The sequence below is a fragment of the Cebus imitator genome, unplaced genomic scaffold, assembly GCF_001604975.1.
Source record: "Cebus imitator isolate Cc_AM_T3 unplaced genomic scaffold, Cebus_imitator-1.0 Scaffold79, whole genome shotgun sequence".
Classification (NCBI taxonomy): Eukaryota; Metazoa; Chordata; class Mammalia; order Primates; family Cebidae; genus Cebus; species Cebus imitator.
The window spans coordinates 6979832-7006946 of NW_016107394.1; the positions used below are offsets into that span (position 1 = coordinate 6979832).

General features: G+C 38.8%; 1 protein-coding gene across 1 annotated transcript in view; it reads right to left on the reverse strand.

Moving 5' to 3' along the window:
• Positions 1-27115, reverse strand: part of GDPD4 (glycerophosphodiester phosphodiesterase domain containing 4) — a 92595-nt gene that overhangs the window by 38544 nt on the left and 26936 nt on the right. Inside the window, exons 4-11 of the mRNA XM_017533059.2 lie at positions 25134-25227; positions 22876-22935; positions 18111-18209; positions 17946-18039; positions 17025-17102; positions 16052-16197; positions 15595-15677; positions 5747-5903 (exon numbers count right to left, since the gene is read on the reverse strand). Coding sequence (XP_017388548.1) covers positions 5747-5903; positions 15595-15677; positions 16052-16197; positions 17025-17102; positions 17946-18039; positions 18111-18209; positions 22876-22935; positions 25134-25227 — 811 coding nt within the window. The remainder of the gene's footprint in view (positions 1-5746; positions 5904-15594; positions 15678-16051; positions 16198-17024; positions 17103-17945; positions 18040-18110; positions 18210-22875; positions 22936-25133; positions 25228-27115) is intronic.

A 27115-nucleotide genomic window follows, 5' to 3' on the forward strand; every position in this document is an offset into this window, starting at 1 on the left:
TTTCACAGTGGTTGATGTGCATGTATTAAACCAGCCTTGCTTGCCAGGAATAAACCCACTTAGCCTGATTTCATTGGGCTGTATATTTGTATTCTTTTGTATCTCATTGAGTTTCCTTAAGTTAAATATTTTAAATTCCTTTTCCAGCAACTCATTTATTTATTCAGGTCTATTACTAGAATTATTATGTTCCTTTGGTGGTGTCATATTTCCTTGCTTTTTCGTTTCTTGTGTCCCTGTGCTAATGTCTATGCATCTGGTAGAATAATCACCTCTTCCAAACTTTCTAGAGTGGCTTTTCTAAAGAAAGACTTTCACCTGCAGTTGGGTCTTAGTGCACTAGTTGAGAAGGGTATGGTGACTCTGTTTCTGGGTAGGTGTAGTGGTATAGTCTCTGTGTAGCTTCTCTGGTTGCATTCAACATCAACAATAACTGTGGGCATCTCAGCGGCTTAGGGGTGTGGAAATTTGTTGTTGCAACAGCAGAGGTGCATGCTGTTAATGTCCTTGGTCCACAGGGTGTTTGGGGTCCTCCAATTCTTGTTTTCCCTACAATGAGGAGACTTCATTGAGGGAATCCCTCTTGGTATCATGTCTGTCATGGCCTACAAGCAGCTGCCATGGTGCTGGATTCTGGGTGCAGGTGATCAGATTGGCAGAGTCCTAGGATCAGAGTTTCACAAACCTGTCCAGCCTCTCTGTGAACCTTTCACTCTCTGTGACAGGGTTAGACATAGGTTGCCCATACCACCAGAATATGTGACTTTAACCCCCTAGCAGCTTAAGTCCAGGAAGTTAGGCTGTAGCTGTGATTATACTCTTGCTGGGCAGGGAATAGCCCTGACCTGACTATAAGGAAAAATGTGTGTTCTGGAGGTTTGAGCCTAGGGTACACGATATGGTTATAATTTGGGAGGTTGAGCCAACAGGGCTCAGTAGCAACTTGGGTCCCTGGGGATGAGGCGCCATGTAGTGGTGACACTAGACTCTAAGATGGTAGGATTCATCAGTATCCCAGACTCTGTGAGGCCAAGTGCAGCAGCACCAAATACACCAGAATGGCTGTTGTTTGAGCCATGGGAAGTAAGAAGCAGCATAATGTGACTCCATTCCTTAGGGATGGCACTATCTCAGCAGCTTAGACTCTAGAGAGTTAGTCCAGCTCCAGGGAAGCAGGGTACTACAATTGTTTGGCCGATAGGGCCCATGGGATATCTCTGCTCAGACACTACTTTGTTTCCCTGGGATGAAGGGCACTATGTTAACTCGGCCACAGAATGTGCAGTTGCTCAGCTCAGCCAAGACATTGATTCTCCAAGGGTTGATGTGCCACTCCACTTAGGCCTTGGGGACCTGACTGTTCTTAACAGCCCAGGCACCATTTCCCTGCCACACAGGGCTCTGACAAGTACTTTTGCTTTGAGAGGGCAATGCACACTTTCAACTCAGGACCCCAGAGGCATGGCATAGTCAAGTCCGAAAGAGGTAGGTGGCACTGTTCTACCAAAGCACCATATCCCCAGGAAGGGGTGCACAGCTCCGTATCTAGCCCAAGGGTAGGTGAAACAGTTCTATCTGCTGCTTGGATCCACAGGGGAAGATGTAACAGTTGCTTGGTCTGGGAATGTTAGGCCACTCTGTTGGGGTGGTTCCCCAGTAGTTTAGCCATAAGCAATGAAGGGGTGCTGTGGCTACTCACCTCTGGAGTAAGACACTGCAGCACTTGTTCCAGTTCCAAGACGGCATAGCACAGTAGCCACGTAGGCCATGGGGCAGGCACAGCTGGCTCCTTCTCTGAGGGGAGCACAGTTGTATGCCTCTAGGTAGCTACCCCAGCTGGACTTAGGGCCTATGAGGACTGCAGGGGACCCCAATATGTCCAAGATACTGCTGGGGGCTGCCGAGAACCTCTTGCCTACCTTTTCACCATAGGGAGAAGTTCCTCCTGGTTCCTGGCTGTTCTCAGTTGGGGGATGGGGTGGTAGAGTCCTGGTGTTTCCTTTCATTCTCTATGTGGCTATTCCGAGTTTCTGTCCCCAACAGGATTTCTGTTACTCCTCTAATGTATTCTGGTGCTGTCCTTTATTATTTTCATTAAAATATGGTTTTTTATTTGTTATTTTGGCTGTCTTTTTGAAAGGGATGAGTGCTAGTGTTTTCTAGTTGAACATCTTGCTGTCATTTCTCCTTTGAGTGGGTTTTGCCACCCTTTTTCTTCTCTCATTAATGTGCTAATAAAACTTGTATTCATGCTGACTATGTATCTGCATGAGAATTATATTTTTATAATTTCGATAATTATATTTTCACAAAAGAATATAAGAAAGTTCCACGGAAGTGTTGGTTGGGCTGAAGAAACAGGAATTCAGTTTAGCTACCAGCATCGACTTCCAGAATGTTTGTATCTATTCTTATTTTGTTATCAATAGGATTAACAACCTGATTTTCACAATAATCTCAAGACTAATAAATATATTAATAAATAATGACCAATTCACCACCATGATCAATCAATAATCATAAACCAACCAATAATCATCAGAATAATCTTTTCAATCAATTTCTTCACTATGAAAAAACTACCCAAACCTCCAAATATTTTAAATCACATGGTAACACCATTTCAACTACCTTCTAACCACATAGCATGAAAGCAAAGAAAGCTCCATGATCAAACCTAAAGTCCTCTAGATAACCATATGTGAACCCCAGGTTTCAGGATGCTCTTCAGCAGCCATTGTAATAGGATAACTAAATGCTACAAGCAAAGCACATTTTAAATACCCTAAACATGCTAAAATAGAGCTATTAATCCTAAAAAGTATTCACCAAAATTTGTTACAATAACAGATCCAACCCTATCACTTACAACTAACGCAAGACATTCATAACAGGAGACAGTTTTGAAGAAATGTTTGAAAACCAAAAATAAGGCCAGGCGCAGCGGCTCATGTCTGTAATCCCAGCACTTTGGGAGGCTGAGGCAGATGGATCACCTGAGGTCAGGAGTTTGAGACCAGCCTGGTCAACATGGTAAAACCTTGTCTCTATTAAAAATACAAAAAATTAGTCAGGCATGGTGATGGGTGCCTGTAGTCCCAGCTACTCAGGAGACTGCAGGAGGAGAATCGCTTGAACTCAGGAGGCAGAGGCTGCAATGAGCCAAGATCGCACCACTGCACTCCAGCCTGGGCAGCAGAGTGAAACTCCATCTCAAAAAAAAATAAATAAATAAAATGAAAAACCAAAATAAAGATACTATTTACTAAATTATTAAGTATTAATGTTTCTGAATGTACTTAGAATTATGAAAAAATTAAATTCATGGTTTGCACATGGTAGCTAACCATGATCACTGACATGAGAGAACTGTTGTTGTCTTTCAACAATAACGACCACTAAGTTCCAATAAAGACCACCAAGAAAAATCATCCTTTAATTAAAATTCATCAACCCTGCTATTCCATCAAATATCTCAGGCTGATGAAACTTTGGCTCAATTTTAGGATTAAGTTTAACTCTATAAATCCTAATAAGACTTTTATGAGTCATATATTATATATCAGATAAAATAATAGCTTTTCATCTAGAACACACCTTTGCCAAAATATTAACTATGGCTAACTAATTCAACATATACATCCTAATGGAGCACCTCTAGTTTTTATGTGTCTATGTATAATGAGACATATTGCAGAAGCTGCATATACTCAGAAACCTAGAATATCAGAGTAATCACATTATTTTCATATAAGGAAATAGCATTTATAGGCTATGTACTCCTATAAAGACAAATATTCTGAGCAACTACAGTAATAACAAATCCACTTTAAGCTATTTCTTATATTAATACTAATTAATACAGTGAATATGAAGTGGAGTCTCAGTAGATGATACAGTCTGGATGTGTGTTCCCTCCTAATCTTATGTTGAAATGTGACTTTCAATGTTGGAAGTGAGGCCTAGTAAGAGGTATTTGGGTCATGGGGTCAGATCCCTTATGAATGATTTGGTGCCTTCCACTCAGTAATGAGTTAATTCTCATTCTATTAGTTCATGCAAAAGCTGTATGTTTAAAGGAGCCTGGTACCTCCTTCTCTCTTTCTTGCTCCCTCTCTCGCCATGTGACATGCCTGCTCCCCTTCACCTTCTGCCATGAATAATAGCTTCTTCACCAGAAGCTGAGCAGATGCTGGTATCATGCTTGTAGAGCTTGTAGAACCATGAGCCAAACAAACCTCTTTTCTTTATAAATTACCCAGTCTCAGGTATTACTTTATAGCAACACAAAATGGACTAACACAGTAGATAAGTCCATCGGTACATAATTCTTCACTTTTCCCTATTTTACATGAAACATGATCAAACAGCCCTATGGATTAACATCAAATATAAATAAAATTCCATTTCATTAGTACACAAATCAAAAATCCCTTAATATTTCTTTTTCTAATTACAGTACTACCCTATAAGGACGCTATTACCACAGCTGACCCTCATACCATGCTATCTCTTGCTGTCACATATGCTAGCAATATGGATGCCTGCTATATATCTTGTTGATATGTTTATTTTCAAAATCAAAGTCTCAATGAGTATATCTGTTTGGACAGAACCTAGGTCACATGAATTCTTGGCCATAAAATAAGCTGGAAAAAATAGGTTGTTTTGTTTTCTTTAATCTACCTTGTAAAAGCAGGCTTGACCTTTATGAAATGCAATTCTGACTTTTTACTCATTTAAAAACACTCAGGGATTATTCTAAACTTTGTTATTTAAGCAGTGCCACAATTTCCCATCAATATGTTTTCCAGATTGTTCTCCCAATCTATCCCATCTACTTCCTCTCCCTTCCTTCCTCTCTCCTTTCCTCCATCCTTCCCTCCCTCTCCTTCTTACACACACACACACACACACACACACACACACACACACACACACACACACCCTCTTGCTCCAGGATAATCTCTGAAACACATCATCATTATTGCCCTTGCTTCCCCTTAGTAATGATCTTCCCTCACCTCAAATGGTAGCTGTGCATAAAGTATTCCCCAACTTCTTCAAGAGAAACCATTCATTCTTGCCTCAAAATTACACTGCACTCAGCACAACACATGCTTTATATTGTACCACATCCATTATTAGTCTATGCATCTCCTTCCAGAATCTCCCATTCACATTCCTCAGACTGAGTTAGAAGACATGCTTGTGTGCTCCTGAAGCAACCTGAAATTAACTCTAGTTTTGCACTTATCACAATGTATTGTAACTGTCTGTTTCTTATAATAGCATGTAGACTCCATTAAGGCTGGATATGTGCTTATTCACCATTATATTCCATGTGCATAGCACTAGTAGGTGCTCAATAAATATTTGTTGAATGGCAAGAAGAAAAAATAAAAAATGTGTCCTAGTCTGCCTCACCCAGGAAAATGTTATGTACATGTTAGGCACACTGTAAAAGCTTATGAAATATTTGGGTATAAAGAAATTATAAGACAATGGTAAGTTTACAAGTTTGTCTTCAGACTTTCTGGTGAATGTAGAAAGCAGCAATTAGAATCACTCCATTAGTGAAGAAGCCCTCCTGCCAATACCATAGTCCTGCTACCAAACTGGAATGAAATCACGTGTATACTTGCCTGTCTTCATCAGTGGCCTTTATCTTCAGTAGTAGCACATGATCTCTTACAAAAAACGAATTCAATGCAGGTTTGTGGACTTTGGGATGACGGTGTCTTACCTCTGGTTTTACAAACCATTTGCCTGCATTCAGTGTTGACAGGAAATCCCAACTGAAGAAGGCAGGGTTCTTGAAGGCAGATTCTGGCTGAACTTCTCTGATATTGGTTGTTCTTCTCAAGTCAAAGTCATGCATGAGGAAAGGCACATGATCATAACTGAGGCAGAGGTAGAAAAGAGGGGCAGGGGTAGACAGGCTGAACTTAGCTACCTTGTTAGACAGGCTCCCCAGAAAGTCCTTCAAGGTCATAAGTGTCACTAGGGCTCCTTACTCCCTCTCGAATCTTAGAAAAGGGCTAAGTATCAGTCATTTACACTTTGATGTCAATATTTTTCTGCTTTAGAGATTGATCAGTCTTTCATGATATATAATCACATTAGTGATGGTGAAAGAATAGCTTCTCTATTCAGGGGCTTTCTGGCATCAGAAAAATAGCAGGTACACTAGTGGCCTGAAAGTAAAGTGAATGAAGGAAGGGATAAGGCAAGGTCCTCAGGTTCCAGGACCATACTAAGCAGGCTATACAGGCTTGGGGAACCTAAAAGGGACCTAGCTGTCTTGCTGAAATGAGAAGAAAGAGATTAGAGTGAGCAGGGAGCCAAGACAGCTAGAATTTGTGGGCTAGAGTCCCATAAAGAATAGAGTTATGCAAAAACAGACACAGTTCCAAGAAAATATGCAAAAGTCCATAAGTGCATGGCCAAATATCAATCTGTATGTGTACAGAGTAAAACTATCAAGGTTTGGCAAGAAAAACTTCTAAGAAAAGAAAAATTACCAGAAAGTTCTAAGACAATCAGAGCTTGCACAGGGGTATGAATCATTCAAGTTCCATCCAGCAAGAGAGGAGAGTCCTCAATGATTACACAGGCATTCTTTAGAGGCTCCAAAAGATCACACCTTAGCAGAACTACAAGGGCTTTAGAGCCACTTTAGATCCTCTAAAAAACAGCTTAAAAACAAGCCTCCAAAGAAAAGGACAAACTAGTCTGGAAGTAACAACTATCTACAAGAAAATTACCAACATTCTTTAAAGGATACAAGACATAGCACCCAACAATGTAAAACTACAAGTCCAGCATATAATGAAAACTTACTAGAGATGTAAACAAACAGGAAAATGTGACCATATGCAAGAGAAATTACTCAACAGGGACAAACTCAAAAAGTAAATGAGATGACAGGATTCACAGACAAGGGTGTTAAACAATGTAGAACAAAATTATAAAGATGTAAACAAAGTATTAAAGAAAACATGAACATAATGAAGATATACATACAAGATATAAAAAATGGAAATTTAGAGATAAAATATAATAATTGAAATGAAAATTTCACTGCATGAAATTTAAAACAGATCAGATGTTGCAGGTCATACAAAGAACAATGAATTTGAAAATGTAGCATTAGAATCTAACCAAATGAAAGCATAGAAAGAAAACTGAAACAAAAAAGAATAGGGCATTAGTGACCTGTAAGGCAATGATCAAACAGTATTATATATGTGTAAATGGTGTCCTAATAAAGACGGGAGGTGCAGAAAAAAAAATTCAAAAAGTAAAATTGAAAATTTATTCAAAATTTGATGAAGATTTGAACTGAATCCTGAATTCTTTCCTGGCTAAAAGTGTCCAAACTAATGTCACATTTTCTTTCAATTTTTCTGACTTAGACTCAATGGAATTACTACTATCTTTTTCCTGAGGACCTGCAAGTATATCTTGTGATATATAAACTATAGGCAAGAAAAATCTGTCAAAGGCTGGGCAAGGTGGCTCATGCCTGTAATCCCAGCACTTTGGGAGGCCGAGGTGGGCAGATCACCTGCAGTCGGCAGTTCAAGACCAGGCTGACCAACATGGAGAAACCCCATCTCTACTAAAAATACAAAATTAGCCAGGCGTGGTAGTGCATGCCTAAAATCTTAGCTACTCAGGAGGATGAGGCAGGAGAATTGCTTGAACTGGGAGGCAGGGGTTACAGTGAGCCAGGATAGTGGCATTGCACTCCAGCCTGGGCAACAAGAGCAAAACTCTACCTCAAAAAAAAGAAAAAAAAAATCTATCAGATTGTCACTGCCTGTTTCCATGTTAACTGAAGATGCTTTAAGTCTAACATCTATTTTTTCTTTTTAAAACAGAATCTTACTCTGTCACCCAGGCTGGAATGCAGTGATGCCATCTCTGCTCACTGAAACCTCCGCCTCCTGGGTTCAAGCAATTCTCCTGCCTCAGCCTCCCAAGTAGCAAGGATTACAGGCGCTTACCACTAAGCTTAATTTTTGTATTTTTAGTAGAGATGGGGTTTCACCATGTTGGCCAGGCTGGTCTCGAACTCCTGACCTCAGTTATCTGCCCACCTCAGCCTCCCAAAGTGCTGGAATTACAGCCTTGAGCCACCATGCCCGGCCAAATCTAACATCTAGACAGTTCAACTGACTGCCCTCCAGACTCTCATGAAACTGGTTTATCAATTTCTCCAAACATTAATATTTGTTTTTCTTCCATTTGAAAGCTCATTTGCAATACTATCTCCTTAAATGAGACATAACTGTTTAATGAGACTGGCCTATTCCCAGAAGTAGGAAACTGGTTTACGGTGATCCTTTACTACTCAGCTATTAACTCAATTTTCCTATTAACTCAGATTTTAGTGTATGAAACCTCTAGGGAAGCTTCAGATGAGGATGTTGGGGCTCAGCAACCTACACCCAAAGTGTGGTATGCTGAAATGACGAAGGCTGCTAGGCATAATAGTTTAAGCTCTTTGGCCCAGGCAGTTCTAAATAATTAAATTATATTAGATTTCCTTTTGGCAAAACAAGTGGGTTATCTGTGCAATAGCTAATACCACTTGTTGTGAATAGAAAAAATTTCCAAACAAGCTACATGGTTATGAGAGGTGTGTACCACAGATTCTTAGATGATGTCTTTAGCTGGCTTCCTAAGGGAATGGGAAACTGATTTTAGTTACCCTTACAAACTCTTATCATCATTATCATCTTGCTCTTCTTTCCATTCCCAACAGACAACAGGGACTAGTAACAAAAGCACTTTTTTGTTGTGCAGGATCAGAAGCCTATACCTGGCACTCAAGAACATTTACAGGCTACTACAAAGCAGTTTCATTCCTCAAATCCTAATTATGGCCCCCCTGACCCTTGTCAGCAGGAAGCAGCCAAAGCAGTCATGGCTCAATTCCTCCTTAATGATCACACTTCAGGACTGAGGGATAAACAAGGTAAAGGGGTACGGAAGTCAAATCATCCTCACAGGGTTAACATGAATTCTGGACAGAAATATAGCTATAATTATGTATTAATCAGGCTACACTTTGAACCATTTCCTTGTATAGGACAGTCACTTGACATTGACCATTTGCATCCCCACTGTTTCTATAGATAGGATTTTTGAAATCAGAATCACAGGCTTCTGTTTAAGAACTGCTTAAGATGTTTTTCAGATCCCATATTCCAGCTGATGTGGACCAGTTTGAAGACCCCCACAGAGGAACAGAATCAGCATGAGAATACAGTTTCTTCATCTCCCTGTCCCTTGACTTCACCCTGCACTCTTTGACCAATCAACAATCTCTATACTTCAGCCCACTCCAAAACCATTAAAAACTCTAGCCCCAAACTCCTCAGGGAGATGGATTTGAGGCTTCCTCCTATTTCTTCATTTGGTGACCCTATCATTAAACCTCTTTCCCTGCCACAAAAAGAAAAAAAAAGTAGCTGGGGTCAGGGGTGGGCATATGTAGAGGCGAATACAGATAAGCATTCAGAAGATTTCTCATCAAAACATAAGATAGAAAACTATGAAATAACATATTTTTACATGCTTGAAGAAAACTGTCACTTAGAATTCTATATACAGCAAAAATATTCTTCAAAAATGAAGGGAAAATTAAAATATTTCATATAAACAAAAAGAATAATTCATTTCCAGCATACCTTTCCTGTAAAGAAAAAATATTTAAATAATTATTTGGCAAAAAGGAAATTGATACAATTTGAAACTTGGATCTACACAAAAGAATAAATAGTGCCAGTAAATATAAAAAGTTTTTCTCATTTTTTAAGAACAGAATTAACTGTTTAAAGCAAAAATTAATAGCAACATATAATGAGGTTCATGATTGCACCAGGTCATACTATGGGAGAGGTGAAATGTTAGTGTACTGTTAAAAGACATATGCTTTACACAAAAATGTGTAACACTTAAAGGGATAAATAAGTTAAAGATCATATTGTAAACTCTAGCTCAACCACTAAAAAAAAGAGAAAGGGATAGCTAATAATCCATTAGTAGAGATAAAGTTCTAAAAAATGCTCCATTAGTCCAAAAGGAGGTAGGAAAGGAGAAAACAAATAACAAAATGACAGTGCATTTGCCATGGGCCTAAAATTTAAAGGGGTGCCAAAAACTAATAAGCAAGATAAATACTATTTTAATTCAATATTTAAAAAAATCAAAACCAATGCAAAAATCCACTATAAACAAAATATTAAGTTTTAAATGAAGATAAGATAGTATACTAATTTTTCCTTTTGCCTCAGGCTCTTATATGGCTTGGCATGGCACATCTTCATTGAAATTTTTGACATTTTGTTCATCATGGATGCTAAAGGTAGGCAATACCGAGAGAAATTAGTTATCACACACATGCTTGTTAGGTGTGACATTTACATTTATTTCCCTTAAAAAGTTAGGCGGAGACTGAGTTAGCAGAGAGGGAATAGGAGCAATAAGCACACACAAGCTTATTGGGCTCTTTCAATCTTTCTCCAACTCAGCCTCCATGGACTTCCGGTGACTGTTGGCAAGATTTCTCCTGTCGGCCCACACAAGGAAGTCAACATTTCTTCAGGATCTGTGTGTTTCTGCAATCCCCAGAAAACTCAGTTCAGTGTTCTCCAGAGAGGTATATGGCTGACTAGGCTTTTATACTAAAAATTTTATTAGAGGACTGGGAATAACAGCAGCTGAAAGGTTTGCACAGATCTTCTCAGAACCTCCCATAGGCCTTCTCTCAGATGGAAACAACTTGTTTACATTACTTGCTTTTGAGGTTTAAAAAATACCTCCACCTTTTCAAATGTTTCTCAACACGTTCAAATGAAGGTTTCATATAAACCTGTTTCACATTTGAGAACAACATGGCTGCAATTTATCAAATGGGATGAGCACTATCAAATTCACTTTGGGGTGAACTTGTGGCAGGGATCAGACATACTATACAACTATTTTATCACAAATCTCAAAAATTCCAACATTTTAAGGGCAAGAAGGGAAGGAGGAGCCAGCAAAAGAAGTCACATAGGAAATAGCCAAGTAGGAAGAAAATCAGGAGATTATGGTATTCTAATAGCCAAATGAAAACAGTGTTTCAAAAATGAAGGAATACTCAAATGCTGAGAGGTTAAGATGAAAACTGAAAATTTACTATGATGTTTAGGCAGTTTGAGGTCCCTGATAACTTAGTAAGAGCTCTGAGAAGTGATATGGAAGAAGCCTGATTGGGATAGGCTCAAAAATTATTCAAAGTTATCTAAAACAAGTGGGATAATTGAGAGAAGACAAAGAAAGGCAATGTTTGGGCTCAGGACACTCACCCTAAAATATGACTACAGGAGATCAGAATATGTCACCCCAATATATACCTCTTTGGTATATTGATTATTTTGAGTTGGTTGTTTTGAGAAACTGCAGACAGAAGAGAAGCACTGAAAAGTTGCCCTTTTGTAAAGGAAATTTATATTTATAAAGGCAATTTTCATTAGTAAAAGTATCTGTACCAAGAAGAGAGCTGCCCTGAAACCATTTTATTACTAAGAGACTTACATCTGTATAATAAGGCAACCTTTATTCACCATACATTTTATTCCCTCATCTGCCCACAATTTGTCACTGCTTCCCCAAGTCCCTATTCCTTTCTGTGGCTCAGAAAACTATACCACCTTCAATCATCTGGCCTTTTCCTTGAGTCTCAAGTTTTTGGGGGACTCCCATGTGTACATATATAATTAAAATTATTTTTGTCCTGTTAATCTGTCTTATGTCAATTTACTTTGTAGACCAGCCAAAGAACCTAGAACGGTAGAGACTAACAAGAGGTGTTGATCCTCTATAGCAGTACGAACCACTCTTTGGAGGAATGTTGCTTAAAAGAAAGTGAAGAGATGAGGCATAAACTGGAGCAGGATATAGGGTCTAGAAAAGTTTTAAAATGTCAGAATGGATCATCTTCTGAGTTTAGAATGACTTTATCTATAATTTTTTTAAGAAGCTAATGGGATTCTTTTCTTTAAATTCTATTTTTGAGGACTGTAGATTCACATAGGTTTGTAAGAAATAATACAGAGGCCAGGCACAGTAGCTCACACCTGTAATCCGAGCACTTTGGGAGGCTGAGGCGAGTGGATCACCTGAGGTCAGGAGTTCAAAACCAATATGTGAAACGACCCCACCCCATCTTTACTCCAAAAAAAAAAAAAAATAGCTGGGCATGATGGTGGGCGCCTGTAATCCCAGCTACTTAGGAGGCTGAGGCAAGAGAAATGCTTGAATCCAGTAGGTGGAGGTTGCAGTGAGCTGCAATCATGCCATTGCACTCCAGTCTGGGCAACAAGAGAGAAAAGAAAAAAGAGAAGAAAGGAAAGAAGGAAGGAAGGAAAGAAAGGAAGGAAAGAGAAAAAGAGAGAGAAACAGAGAGAGAGAAGAAAGGAAGAGAGGAAAGGAAGAAGGAAGGAAGAAAGGAAAAGGAATAATATAGAGAAATCCTATATACCCTTGGCCCAGTTTCTCCCAATAGTAACATTTTCCGTGACTATACTGTACTATCACAACAAGAAAATTGACATTGATAAAATCAATGACCTCATTCAGATTGTATTCATTTTATATGAAATTATTTGTGTATTTAATTATGTGTTAATTTTATCACATGTGCAGACACATCACCATCACCACAGTCAAGATACAGAACAGTAAACATACAAAAAGAGCTTTGTGTTACCTTTTAAAGTGGGAGCCACCTCTCTCCCTTCTTCACCCCTGGAAACCCTTGATTTTTTTTCCCATAACTCTAACATTGTTATTTTAATGTGATATTCAAATGGAATCATACAGTATATAACCTTTTGAGACTTGCTTTATTCACTCAACGTAATTCCCAGGAAGTTCATCCAAATAGCGACATCTTTCAACTGTTCATTCCTTTTTATTGCTGGGTAATATTCCACAGTATGGATGAATAGCTTATTTATTTATTATTTTTGATTGCATTTTAGGTTTTGGGGTACATGTGAAGAACATGCAAGATTGCAGCATAGGTACACACATGGCGGCGTGATTTGCTGCCTTCCTCCCCTTTATCTATATCTGACATTTCTCCCCATGCTATCTCTCCCCAACTCCCCTTTTTAATCATTAAACTTCTTAAAGGAGATTTGGGTTGTTTCTAGATTTGAGCTGTTACAAATAAAACAGCTATGAAAACTGATGTGAAGTTTTTTTTCTACATGAACATGAAGTCTTCCTTTCTCTGGAATAAAGGCCCAGGAGTGCAATTTCTGGGGTGTATGGTAAGTATATATAGTCATGTGCCACATAACAACAGTTCAGTCAACAATGGACCCCATATATGACAATGGACCCCATAAGATTATAACGGAGCTGAAAATTTCCTATCACCTAGTGACTTCATATCCATCATAATACTGTAGCACAATGTATTACTTGTGTCTTTATGCTGCTACTGGTGTAAACAAGCCTGTACAGCCAATCACATACAAAAACAAATCTGTAGCACATACAACTACAGATAGTATATAATGCCTGATGATGACAATAAACAATTGTTGCTGGTTTATATGTTTACTACACTATACTTTTTATTGTTATTTTAGAGTATACACATTATATTATATATTAAAAAATTAAAGGTAAAACAGCCGCAGGTAGTCCTTCAGGAGGTATTCTAGAAGAAGGCATTGTTATCATAGGAGATGACAGCTCCATGCATGTTATTGTCCCTGAAGACATTGCAGTAGGACAAGATGTGAAGGTGGAAGACAGTGATATTAATGATCCTGACCCTGTGTAAGCCTAGGCTAATGTGTGTGCTTGTGTCTAGTTTCTAACAAAAAAGTTTAAAAAGTAAAAAGATAAAAAAATAAAATAGAAAATAGCTTACAGAATAAGGATATAAAGAAAGAAAATATTTTTGTACAGTTGTACAGTGTATTTATGCTTACACTGTCATACAAAAGAGTCAAAAAGTTACAATAAGCTGGGTTTAATTTATTGTTGAAGAAAAATTTTTAATGAATTTAGTGCAGTTTAAGTGTACAGTGTTTATGAAGTCTTCAGTAGTAAACATAATGTCCTAGACCTTCACATTCACTCACCAGTCACTCACTGACTCACCCAGAGCAACTTCCAGTCCTGCAAGCTCCAGATTCATGGTAATTGCCCTATACAGGTGTACCATGTTTTATATCGTTATTTTCACTGTACTTTTTCTATGTTTGGATATGTTTAGATACACAAATACCTACCATTGTTCTATAATTGCCTACAGTATTCAGTACAGTAGCATGCTGTACAGGTTTGCAGCCTAAGAGTTAACAGGTCATACCATATAGCCTAGGTGTGCAGTAGGCTATGCCATCTAGGTTTGTGTAAGTTCACTCTACAATGTTCACACAATGATGAAATTGCCTAACAAGGCATTTCTCAGAACGTATCCTCATCATTAAGTGAGATATGACTGTATTTAGTTTTGTAAGTAACTGCCAAACTTACTTGGAGTAGCTATACAATTTTATGCTTCCACCAGCAACATATGAGTGATTCAGTTTGTCTGCCAGCATTTAGTGTTCTTGTTATTTTTTTAATTTAGCCATTTTGGTAGGTGAGTAGCGTTAGTTTTAATTTGCAGTGTCTTAAAGGCTAATGCAGTTGAACATCTTCTCATGTATTTGTTATCCGTATATTCTCTTCAGTGAAGTATCTACACATGTATTTTGCCCATTTTCTTACTGGACTGTCTGGTTTGTTTTTGTTTTCATTTTACTGTTAAGTTTTGAAGGTTTATATATCCTAGACACAAGTCTTTTGCCAAATATGTATTTTACAAATGTTGTCTCCCAGTTTGACACTTGTCTTTTCATTCTCCTCATAAGGTCTTGCACAGAGCATAAACTTTTCAGAATGAATTACCTGGAAATTTCTCTCCTTCCCCATCTGTTTGGTAAAATAGTATTTTTTCCTTCAAGGCTCAACCCAAACACAACTTTGAGAATATTAGATATTTTTTCTTTTTTTCACACAATTGGAGGTGACCTTTTCCTCCACTGAGGTTCATTATACTTATTTTTCTCTGGAAGGTTCTTGCCACAATAGCTTTATTCTGTAGTTATCTGTAAACATTCCAATTCTTCCTAGTTGGAACATCTTTTAGGCATGACTATATCTTATTCATTTGCATCTCCCAAGTACTCAGAAGAAAGCCTGGAATATAATAAGTGCCCAGGGATATTAAATAAATTGATAAGGTAGTATATAAAGTTGTAAGCATGGTTTGCAATGGGCCATATTTGAATTATGTGTGAAGACTGTATCGAGTGTATCTGATTTGTAACCCTGTCATTGAAAACATGGAGGTGCAGAGGTGTGGTTTATGAGATGTGATTCATCTGTGTGGTTTGTGCATATATGCCTTATGAACACAGGAGAAACTTCCCAGGGCTTACTCTCTCTATACCTCAGACCAGGCTGGTTTTCTTCCATGGCACTGAATTTTCCCCTTCTTCCCCCCACCCCAGTTCCCTGCTTTCTTACCTTAAGAATATATCAGTCTCCAGTCCATGGGCTCCATGTTCAACAGCTTTCTCAAAGGACATCATGGTATTCTCAGGCCCCAACTGTAGAAGAAAAGGACATCAGGCCCTAAGCCTCAGAGTCTCTCCTCTTAGCATTCCTTTTATGGTAGGGGTAGAGCCCAGTAGGACTTTGGGGAGCAGAGCTTGGCTCCTTCAGCTCTCCTTTCAAAACCTGTATACCCTCTCTCCAAGCTGATGCTGGGACTCTGTGCATCTATGGCAATGTCAATGGGCTCAGTAAAGAAAAATGGACTGGGAGTTAGGTGGCCTGGATTCAAGTCCAACCTTTACAATGAACTCTTTACTCTTGCCATCTTAATGCAATCACTTTTCCTCTCCAGGGGTTCTCTGTTTTCTCTCAACCACATACCTTATACATACTTATTTTCACCCATGTTCATCATGCTCAGACCTACCATGGGTGCACCTCTATGTCCAAAGAAGGTTGGCTTGGGCCCCAAATTCTCCTTCTCCTGAATGCAGGGAGAATTAATCCCCAGTGGCATCAAATAGAGACATAAAAGGATCAGAAGAAAGGGTAATCCAACAGCCACTTGTAGACCTGAAAAATTTGGAAGGAAGGGTAAGTAGGGGAAAAAAGATAAAGAGGGATGGAAAATCATCCCAAGCAGAGCAGCAGTCTGAGTAAACCCCTAGTCCGTGGGTTTCATTGACTATGTACTGGCTAATTTACTTTCTATTTCTGTGACATTTCTACTTACTTTCAGGAATTTGGATATAAAAGTATAGAACTGTACAAATATAATGTATAATATACTGAGGCAACTTTATTGGAACTAGAAATTGACAGAGGACTCAACTGTACAGGGGACAGATGAGGAAGGAAAGGAAGGAGAAGGAATGTTAAGGAGCAGCTTCTCAGGAGGAGGAGGAGCTTTGCTGATTCTAAGAAAGCCCCAGGGCACATAAAGATCATCCTAAAATATTTGTATTTATTTAAGGCAGTATAGGATAGTGGAAAGGGCACTAATAGACAGAAATCTGCGTTTAAAGCCGAGTTCTGCCACTTCCTAATTGTGTGACTAAGGACAACTTACTTAACCTTTCTGAATCTTCATTTTCTTCTGCAAAATGGGGCTGTCTTGCTGTTTATGCCAACCTTACAGAGTTGTTATGACAGTGTTGACTCATAATAGTTTCTCTATAAATATTAGTGATTTGCTTTTCTCTTTCCTTCCCTCCCTCCGTATCCCCCTGCTCTCATGCACACACACACATTCACATACAGAGCCTGTACACAAGGCCTGTGATGACCAGCCATTCTCCAAGACTTACTGTTTTAGACCTCTGATAATTTTACCCATTTGTACATTTTTATGTTACCACCTACGCTTTAGTGACTTTCAAATTTCAGTCTCCAACTCTAACCTCTTAACCTTGTGATTACATTACATTTCTTGAGTCTTTTTTTCTCAGAATGTGTCATCCTGTATCTTCTCATTCTAACTAAAATTCAGAAAGTGAAAAAGAAAAGAGTTCATTATTGTCCCCTTTAAGCCTTTGCCCCAGAAATACTTTCTAAAATTTACCCTCTACACACAAGCATATATATATCTATATAAACACACAACGGCATCACTATCTATGCAGTCTTTCTCTTGCCTGCATTCCCCCACAGGTCAGAAAGCAAATACCCCTTATTTAACCAAGAGTAAAAAGGAGACCCAGAGAGAAGGTCCTATTGGTTTATCTATAAGAGTGGTGAAAGATAATACCATTCTCAAAACAGTTTAGTGTACAGATCCAGTTCTTTTGATTCCATTACATTGGAACAAAGAATGGAGAGGAAACCAGTGACAGAGACAGACATTTAACCTTCTGCTCTAAGTCCTCAGGTATGACATGGTCCCACAGGGGACTGCTTTGAGTTACTTGGATGTAAGCAGAAATCCCTGACCTAATATTAGTTGAAACTACTAATATTTGAATATAAATGGAAAGAACTGTGACTTGTACCAGCACTCTGGTCAAGTCAAATTAAAATGGTCTCTACTGTGTCTCCTACCAGCCATCTTCAGACAGTCAATGTATAATAAGGTAGAGAAATATCTTATTTTTTCCAAAAGAAGAATCCCTTTTTAGAAGAAGTTCTGTTTGGCCACAGAAATACTATGACAGGCCATGTGAGGTAGTGGGTAAGGGCACAGGAACATGCCTGAATAACAAACTAAATGAATTTCAACAAGGCATGCGGCAGCTAGTTTCCAAGCTTCTCTTTTCCTGAGTGGAGTATGCAAGCCAAAGCCAGAGCTGAAGACAATAGGCAAGGTTCTGCCCTATGTGACATACCTTCTCTTTCCAAACGCGCCACATAGAAGGCTACAGGCCAGGAAAGGATAATCATCACAGTTACGCTGAACAGGTGAATGTAGGGAGAAAAGATCTGTGAGAAAGCCAAAAGTCAGGCTGGGCACATCTAGACAGCTAGTGCTAGAACTATAGGATGATGCTTACCTGCAGTGACAGTCCAGCTACCTGCCACCTTTCTTTCCAGAATTTGCATACAATGAACAGTAAAATGACACACAGAAGAATCACTAGCAGAATCAGGATCTAGGGAAACAGAAAAAAATCTCTTGACTTCAAGCACTAGGCTTGGATCAGAACTGTTCTTAGGAATCATACGTGTGTCTTCACAATGTCAGGGACCTTATCTGCTTCCTCATTCTTTTAATCTCACCATCCTGCAAATCTCCAATATTAGATGGAACCAATCATTCACGTTCTTTGCTTCTAAGTCTTTGCTGTACAGCATGGCTGGAAAAAATTACACGGCTAATTTACCATTACTAATTTACTATCTCCAGCCTCAGCTGGGTCCTCAACATTGCTTAGTATCTCTTACTCAATTTCAACAGTTGCCGTTACAAATCTTCACCATTTCTTTAGACCTCAATTGTATTCTCAGTACAATTATAAGTAAATAATATTTTGTAATTGCCTTTTCAATGTGTTTTCCCCAACAATCAGTTTCATGAGGTCAAGGATAATATTGGTATTGTTTATGATTACATCCTCAGTGTCCTGAAGAATGTCTGGCACATAGTAAGCATCCAATAAGTATTTGTTAAACAGATGAAAAATCTGCCTGCCAGAACACTGTATACTTTGTAGAGAAAGAACACTGAGGCCAAGAAGACCTAATTTTCTTAACTTTCTCCCTTTCAAATGTATAGTTTTCCTACATCTGTGCTGCCCTCTAGACAGTACTTAGCTCTCTCCTTTCCATAATCTTTACATCTAAAATAACTGAATCCATAATTAAGTCTCTCACAACTCTTTGCTGACTTCAATGATAAATTCTAAAACATTTTAGGAGGAAATCTTTCCAATCTTTAACAAACTCTTTCAGATAACAGAAAAAGAGAGAATACTTTCTAACATCTTATGAAGCCAACAAAACATTATACCCAAATTTATCAAGGACATTATAAGAACAGAAAAGTATAGGCCAATTTCTCTTATGTACATAGATGCAAAAATGTTAAACAACCGATTAGGAAACTAAATGCATCACAACACAAAGGTTGAATTCCCAGACTCATAAGAATCTCAGAACTCAGATCTTACCCAACACCAAACTTCACCATGGAATTAAAGGATATAGGCAACCACAGGGAACAGATAAAAGGTTTTCCATTGGTTGGGAGTGGCAGCTCACACCTATGATCCCAGCACTTTGGGAGGCTGAGGTGGGCAGATCACCTGAGGCCAGGAGTTCGAGACAAGCCTGACCAACACAGTGAAACCCCGTCTCTACTAACAATACAAAAATTAGCCAGGCGTGGTGGCCTACACCTCTAGTTCCAGCTACTCAGGAAGTTGAGATGGGAGAATCGCTTGAACCCAGGAGGCGGAGGTTGCAGTGAGCCGAGATGATGCCATTGCCCTCCAGCCTGGACAAGAAAGGAAGACTGCCTCAAAAAAATAAAAATAAAAAATTTTGAATGGATATGATCATGTCAAATGCAGCTACTTATATAGGGTCTTTCCTCTCCTGTATTAGTATACATACTGGTTTTAGACTTAAAATGTAAGGTATGTCTTCAGCAAATTATGAAGAAACATTGCTTCACAGGAGTCATTTTGGTTATGGAGTATCATTATTTTATACTCCATTAATTATATAACTCTAGCCAGCCATGTCTTCCACCACACAAACCTATATATTCCAGGTTTGTTTACAATAAAACCAACCTGGATATATCCAGGTGTATCCTGATCAAAATTTTTGCTGATAAGGAGTTGACAAATACCTTTAGTGTGTTTACCAAGAGGTCAGGTTATTAGCATGTTTACAAGGAGTTTGTGTTGATGCCATTTGATTATTTTCTTCCTAGATTTATTTTGAGTACAATAAAACTGAAACTCCAAGCCCCACAAAACTCCCTTGCCAATAAAATCGGTCTCTGCTCACAAATCTGATAAGCCTTGTCCTTCCTGGTTTGAAGACCTGAAGACTCAACCAAGGTAGTTGACTTCCAAGGGAATGCCAACTCTTAATAATCCCCTTGCACTTCTCATTGCCTTCAGACTTTGTGAATAGACCCCAGAATGCCTCAGAAGATGAAGGCTTAGAAAAGAAGATTCTGTTAACCAATATTGGCAAAAATCCTGTTGAATATGTGTGAGAATGAATTCTAAGGGTATTAGATAAGAAAAAGAGAACATAATTTTAGACCAGACTAAATTTATTGATATGGGTGTACTTACCAGAGATTCTGGATTTAATATCCTAGAATCCAGGTATTAAGCAATTCAAAGAGGTTCTAATTGTTTGGTTATCTGAAGTCTAGGCTCATTGGTAGCCTATGCTCAATGAAATTGGGATGCCAGTAATTTCTTGGTATAATATAGAAGAATTAATAAAAGATTTATTAAGAAAAGGTACTAGAATGGTATCACCTATGATCTGTTATCCTACTCCCTATATTGGGTTCTTTGGGAGGTCTCAGAAGACACTGGTGAGGAAAGAGTCAGCATCCTTGAAAAGCACTGTGGTGGCCATCCTCTATGCCTGAAAAAAGGTGAGAGATGCTGATACTCAAGCAGGCTTCCTGATTTCAAAGGGGATGATGCGCTTCTGCTGTGGCAGAGGCCAAGTAGCAGTAGTTAACTGGCACAGGCAACATAAGCACAGATAGTTTTTATAACAGACACAAGCCTGGAGTGGTAATCAGAATGTTTTCACTCATAGGTATTCTTGATATTGGTTAATTTGTCAAGGCATCTCAACTCCAAAATAGATGTTGCTATCAATAAGCCCTATTTGTTCAATTTTCAAATCTATATTCTTTCCCTAGAAGATCTCATGGCTTCGAGTTCCATTTATCCTAATAACTCTAAATTTATATTTCTAGTTCATGCTTCGCATTTGAGTAAGAGGATACTGATATGGTTTGGACCTGTGTCTCCTCCAAATCTCATGTTGAAATGTGACCACCAATACTGGAGGTGTGCATAGTGGGAGGTGTTTGGATCATGGGGACAGCTTCCCTCATGAATAGCTTGGTGCTGTCCTTGTAGTAATGAGTCGGTTCTCATTCTGTGAGTTCACATGAGATCTGGTTGTTTAAAAGGGCCTGGTACCTCCTCCTTCTCTCTCTTGCTCCCTCTCTTGCCATGTGATAGGCTGGCTCCCCCTTTGCCTTCCACCATGATCATATGCTTCCTGAGGTCCTCACCAGGACCAGATGCCCATACTATGCTTCCTTTACAGCCTGCAGAACCATGAGCCAAGATAGACCTCTTTTCTTTATAAATTACCCAGTCTCAGGTATTCCTTTATTAGCAATGTAGATGGACTAATTCAAGACTTAAGGGTACCACTCAAGAGTATGGAATGTTTCTGGACTTGGGGAAATACAAGCAATGGTATCAACACTATGCCTGGTGTTCTCCCTCATCTTTGGGAGCTAAAAAGTTGATCTAATGGAAGCAGAGAATAGAATGATAGTTACCAAGGGCTGGGAAGGGTGGGTCAGAGTGGAAGAAATGAAGAGAGTTTGGTTAATGAGAACATACAGTTAGAAAGAATAAGTTCTAGTGTTTGATAGTACAGTAAAGTGACTACAGTTAGCAATAATTTATAATATAAAATAGCTCCAAAATAGTTCAAAAAATAGTTTCAAAATAGCTGGGAGAGTTGAAGTGTTCCTAACATGAAAAAATGATAAATGCCTGAGATGATGGATATCCTAAATACTCTGATTTGAGCACGTATCAAAATATTACATGGATCCCACAAATATGTCCAATTACTATGTATCAGTTTTTAAAAACTGTGCCTGAAAAAGTCTATAGAAAAGCAAGAGGCTGTCACTGAGGCTACTCAAGCCCAGGGGAGAACAAAACAAGGATGCTATATCAGAAATATGCTGCCTGTCTGCAGATGATGGGGCAAAGCTGACTGTCCTCTGGGGACCAGATATGAACCTCGTGAAAGAAATCATGTTGGTGTTATTTTAAAGACAGCCAAACCCAAGAGAGGGTCAAAAGGATTTCAGAAAAGAAATTTCAGGGAGCTATAGGAAGACAGGCATTGACTCCACCAAGAAAGTTACAGTCAAGGTTCTCAGCAGGATTTCTGAAAATACACACAGAAAAAGTGCAGGGTGAAAGAGGCAACTGTACATTTACCTAGAAATCAACCCCTGATTCCCTTCCTCCCTTTCCTTGTGAGACTGTGCTCTTTTCTCCATCTCCTCTTCCCCTGGACTCCACTCAGGTGGAAAACAGGTAAAAGGACCACCATGCCCTCTCTACCGCTATGGGCTTCAGGCTTGGATCAGGCCCGAATAGGGGAGGGGAAACATTTTAAGGTTAATAAAGTTGGAGATTAGGTTATTACAATGAACTGAAATTTTTAATCACTGAAATGAGAGTATTCTTGTGACTAAAAAGTACGGGGAAATTAAGAAATTAATGGAATTTGCCTAAGATTTTACTGGAATGAGAAGAACAGGGCTACAGACTGAGTTTAACATGAAGTAGTGAGAACAAATAAAGTATGGGTTCAGCTCCTTCCATAAATCAGTTGCAACAGTTAGAAATTTAATTATTTCAGTTATAATGGTGTAAGCAAATCTCTTCACTCCAAGGAGAACAATAACAGAGAGGGTAACCCTGTACACAACACTGAGTATCAAGGAGCATGTTCAGTCCTGGTCTAAGGTTTAGTCCTGGTCTAAGGTTTCCTATGCAGACTCAGATGTCCTACCTTATGACACAAGTGCAGATATAGTTCAATCCCTTCCCAAAGCAACAAAAATCCAAGTAACTGTAAAAGAAAAGTAGAAAAAGAGAGTTATTTTGAAATCACCAAGTTGCTACCCAAAGCACTGTTCCTATAGTTCCAAATTCCTTTCACAGTCTGGTATTACACTCACTTGTTGCTATACCTGTACTTTATTTAGACTCTAGGAGTTTTCCATGCTGTTTGACTGAAAAAGCTCCCTCTCCCTATGCCACTGACTCTTCAAAGCCAGTTCAAATCTCACCTCCTATTTATAACTTTCACCTGAACCCTCAGGAAGAATTCTGTGTTATCTCCTCTAAGATTTCACAACAATTACCACACTGATGATCTTCCTGAGTTATTGCCCATTTCTTTTCCCTGTGAGGAACCTTATTCCTGTTATTCCTTGGACTCCCTTGTAAGAGAACAAAGGTCAGGAGGCAGCTCTTCCAAGGACTCTTGTTTTGGGGAACCAGGGCTGTTGCTACAACTGTTAACCACTGTTGTTAACACGTATAGATTCAATAAATCTTGGATTTTAATCTAAATCTAGCCAGTCACCAAGTCACTGTGAAGATGGAAACTGAAAACTGGAGTCCTCAGATGCCTAGTACATTAATGATAATTTGATGTATAAGGCAGTTACCTCTTTATCAAAATAATTTCATGTAGATTTCATTTGTTCTTTACTTAGCCCTATATTATACCAGTTTATTAAATATTATTATCTCATTTGAAAAAAATGAAACAGGTCAGAAGAGTTACATGATTTGGCCAAGGTTACATAGTAATCTAAAGATAGAGCTAGAAATAGAATCCAGGTCTCCCTCCTTTTTCACTATTGTTGCCATTGTATGCATCCAAAAAGAGGTAGGGTAGAGTAGAAAGTTCGTTAAAATATGTTGCTTTACTGGACACTAGAATTCACTCCAACTTTAGAACCTAACTATACCATTTCATGTTTATTGTGCATAAAAATGGTACAATTCATTGGTCAGAATTTGGCCTAGAGCACATCCTTCCTCTGCATTTTCCCCATTAAAAAGAAAAGTTTCTAATTGGTCTCTCTGCCTGTAGCCACCTTCCAAACCACAATATCGAGAATAATTTTCCTAAGAAAACTGATTTATATCAAATGTCTTAGCCTTTTTTTCCAGGCCTTCCAAATCTCACAAAACTATCTTTTCATCCATGTTTTCCCATTATTCTTCATTATGCCCTACATACTAACAGAACTGACCTTTCCTCTCAGCAAGACATCCTATATTTTCTGTCTTGCTGATATAGTCATGAAGCTCCCTCAGCCCAAAATATTCTTCCTCATTACCATATCTATATATCCAAATCTAACATCCCTTCAAGATCCCACTCCAATAACAAGGAATGTAATTTATATCTCATAGCTACCTCTATGAAGTGCAGTGCATGTAAACAGAAACTACTTAGTTTTTATTGATCTCTCTATACTCAGCACTTCTCACAATGTTCTGCTTATATAATAATAAGTTTTGTTGAAAGAAAAAGTTCATGCAAATAGCAATAGATTTGGGGGCTAGGTTCTTCTGTATCAGACAAGAATTCCATAGAGAAAGGAATGGTGAAATCAGAGAAAGTCATCTGCCCTATGTATAAATGGGCACTGTAAAACTCTAACTGTCTAAAGTTATCATTCCATTTCCACAAACTTTTCTCTTGCCTGGCATAAATTTCTCACACTATATGACACTACTATGTCAGGCAACAGAAGCAAGGTCACATTACTGCCAAAAGGCTTTTGCTAAAATGTACTTTACATCTGGGCTAGGTGACTACATTTGTACATTAGAACAGGTTTAACAAACTAGCAAATTTTTATAAGGCCCAGAAAGACTGATTTTCAGAAGATGGGACATGAGACAAGTAAAGATACTGCTGATGTAAAGCTATGGGCATCTAAAGTGACAATACTGAGTGAACCATAGGATAGGCTGGCTATGAAATAAGAAAACAGAAAAAAAGATGTTCTGTTACTCTTTCAAAGGGCCAAATTGGCACGACACATCCTCTAATAGAATAGGCTTTTCTTCCATGTCCTATTTCTTGTGACTAAAATTCAACTAGCTAATGTAAACCCCAATTCTAAGACAAGAGTGATCTTAGGTTCTAAAAGTCCCAGCACCAACTGGATACTATACCATGGGCAGGAGCACCTCATCACGCTACTCAGGAAGGAAGTGGGAGAAATCAGAAGCATTACTCACCAACAGTAATGAAGAGTAGGCAGTCAGGATCCCAGCTAAACTCAGAATAAAAATAGACCAGAAAAACCAGTAGCCTGTTCCTAGAAAAGTGACCCTGAAAAAAAAATATGTTTCAGTTCTTAAAATACTACAGAAATCAGTAGCATCTGCGTTAAGGATGGGACAAAACCAGACTAGATGAGGCATAAGAAAATGGAGAGATAAAAAGAGAAGCAGTTTGTGAACAGCAGCTTTTGCGGATACTTATTTGAGGAGTTTTAAAGTTGTGTCCTGTAGGCAATTGGGAATGTTCATGGGGTCTGTAAACACAGTAGGATATTAAGTTATTTAGAATACATATTTAAAAATTATGTCATCTTTTAAAAAATAATATAATACAGAAATTTTGGAATACCAAAAGAGAAACAAATCATCCCATTAAATTGGCTGCCTTAACAAAACTAATACTTTACACTGTTGCAGGCTCCTTGTCCATGTGCCTATGCATTTTTGGACATAATTGCAATCACAGTCACCATATTAATCGCTCTATTCTGTGTGAGAGATATAGGCCCTTAAAAAAAAGCCCAATTTGAGACAGTGTCTAGGCTCCCTCCTTGCTGGGCAGGGCAGCCCTGACAAAAAGGCAGCAGCACAATGGAAACTCATAAATAAAGCCCTAACTGCCCAGGAGAGAGCACCTGGGGAAAAAAGGGGGGAGATATGAGTTCTGCTGCAGCATACTTAAATGTACCTGCCCAGCAGCTCTGAATGAACGGAGCTCACTGCTCAGCACTTGAGCTCCTATAAAGGACAGACTGTCTCCCCAAGCAGCTCCCTGACCCCCATACATCCAAAGAGTCACCTCATAAAGGAGAGCTCAGACTGACATTTGATAGGTTCCCTGGGACAAAGACAGCAGAAGAAGAAACTGGCAGCAACACTTACTGTTCTGCAGTCGCTGCAGATGATACCCAGGCAAGCAAGGCCTGGAGTAGACCTCAGCAGCCCTACAGCAGAGGGTCCAGACTGTTAGAAGGAAAACTAAGAAACAGAAGGAATATAACTTCATCATCAACAAACTGGACGTCCACTCAGAGGCCCAATCAGAAAGTCAACAACTACAAAGACGACAGGTGGATAAATCCACAAATATGGGAAGAAACCAGCGCAAAAAGGATGAAAACACCCGAAACCAGAACGCCTCTCCTATAAGGGATCACAGCTCCTCACCAGCAAAAGAACAAGGCTGGATGGAGAATGAGTGTGATGAACTGACAGAATCAGGCTTCAGAAGGTAGGTAATAAGAAACTTCTGTGAGCTAAAAGAACATGTTCTAACCCAATGCAAAGAAACTAAGAAACTTGAAAAAAGATTTGATGAAACGCTAACAAGAATAGATAACTTAGAGAGGAATGTAAGTGAATTGATGGAGCTGAAAAATACAACATGAAAACTTCGCGAAGCATGCACAAGTTTCAACAGCTGAATTGACCAAGCAGAAGAAAGGATATCAGAGGTTGAAGATCAACTCAACGAAATAAAACAAGAAGGCAAGATTAGAGAAAAAAAAGGGTAAAAAGGAATGAACAAAGTGTCCAAGAAATATGGGACTATGTGAAAAGACCTAATCTACATTTGATAGATCTACACCTGAATGTGATGGAGAGAATTAATCCAAGCTGGAAAATAATCTTCAGGATATCATCCAGGAAAACTTCCCCAACCTAGCAAGGCAGGCAAACATTCAAGTCCAGGAAATACAGAGAACCCCACAAAGATATTTCTCAAGAAGAGCAACCCCAAGGCACATAAACGTCAGATTCGCCAGGGTTGAAATGAAGGAGAAAATGCTAAGGGCAGCCAGAGAGAAAGGTCGGGTTACCCATAAAGGGAAGCCCAACAGACTCACAGCAGATCTCTCAGCTGAAACCCTATAGGCCAGAAGACATTGGTGGCCAATATTCAACATCCTTAAAGAAAAGAACTTTCAACCCAGAAT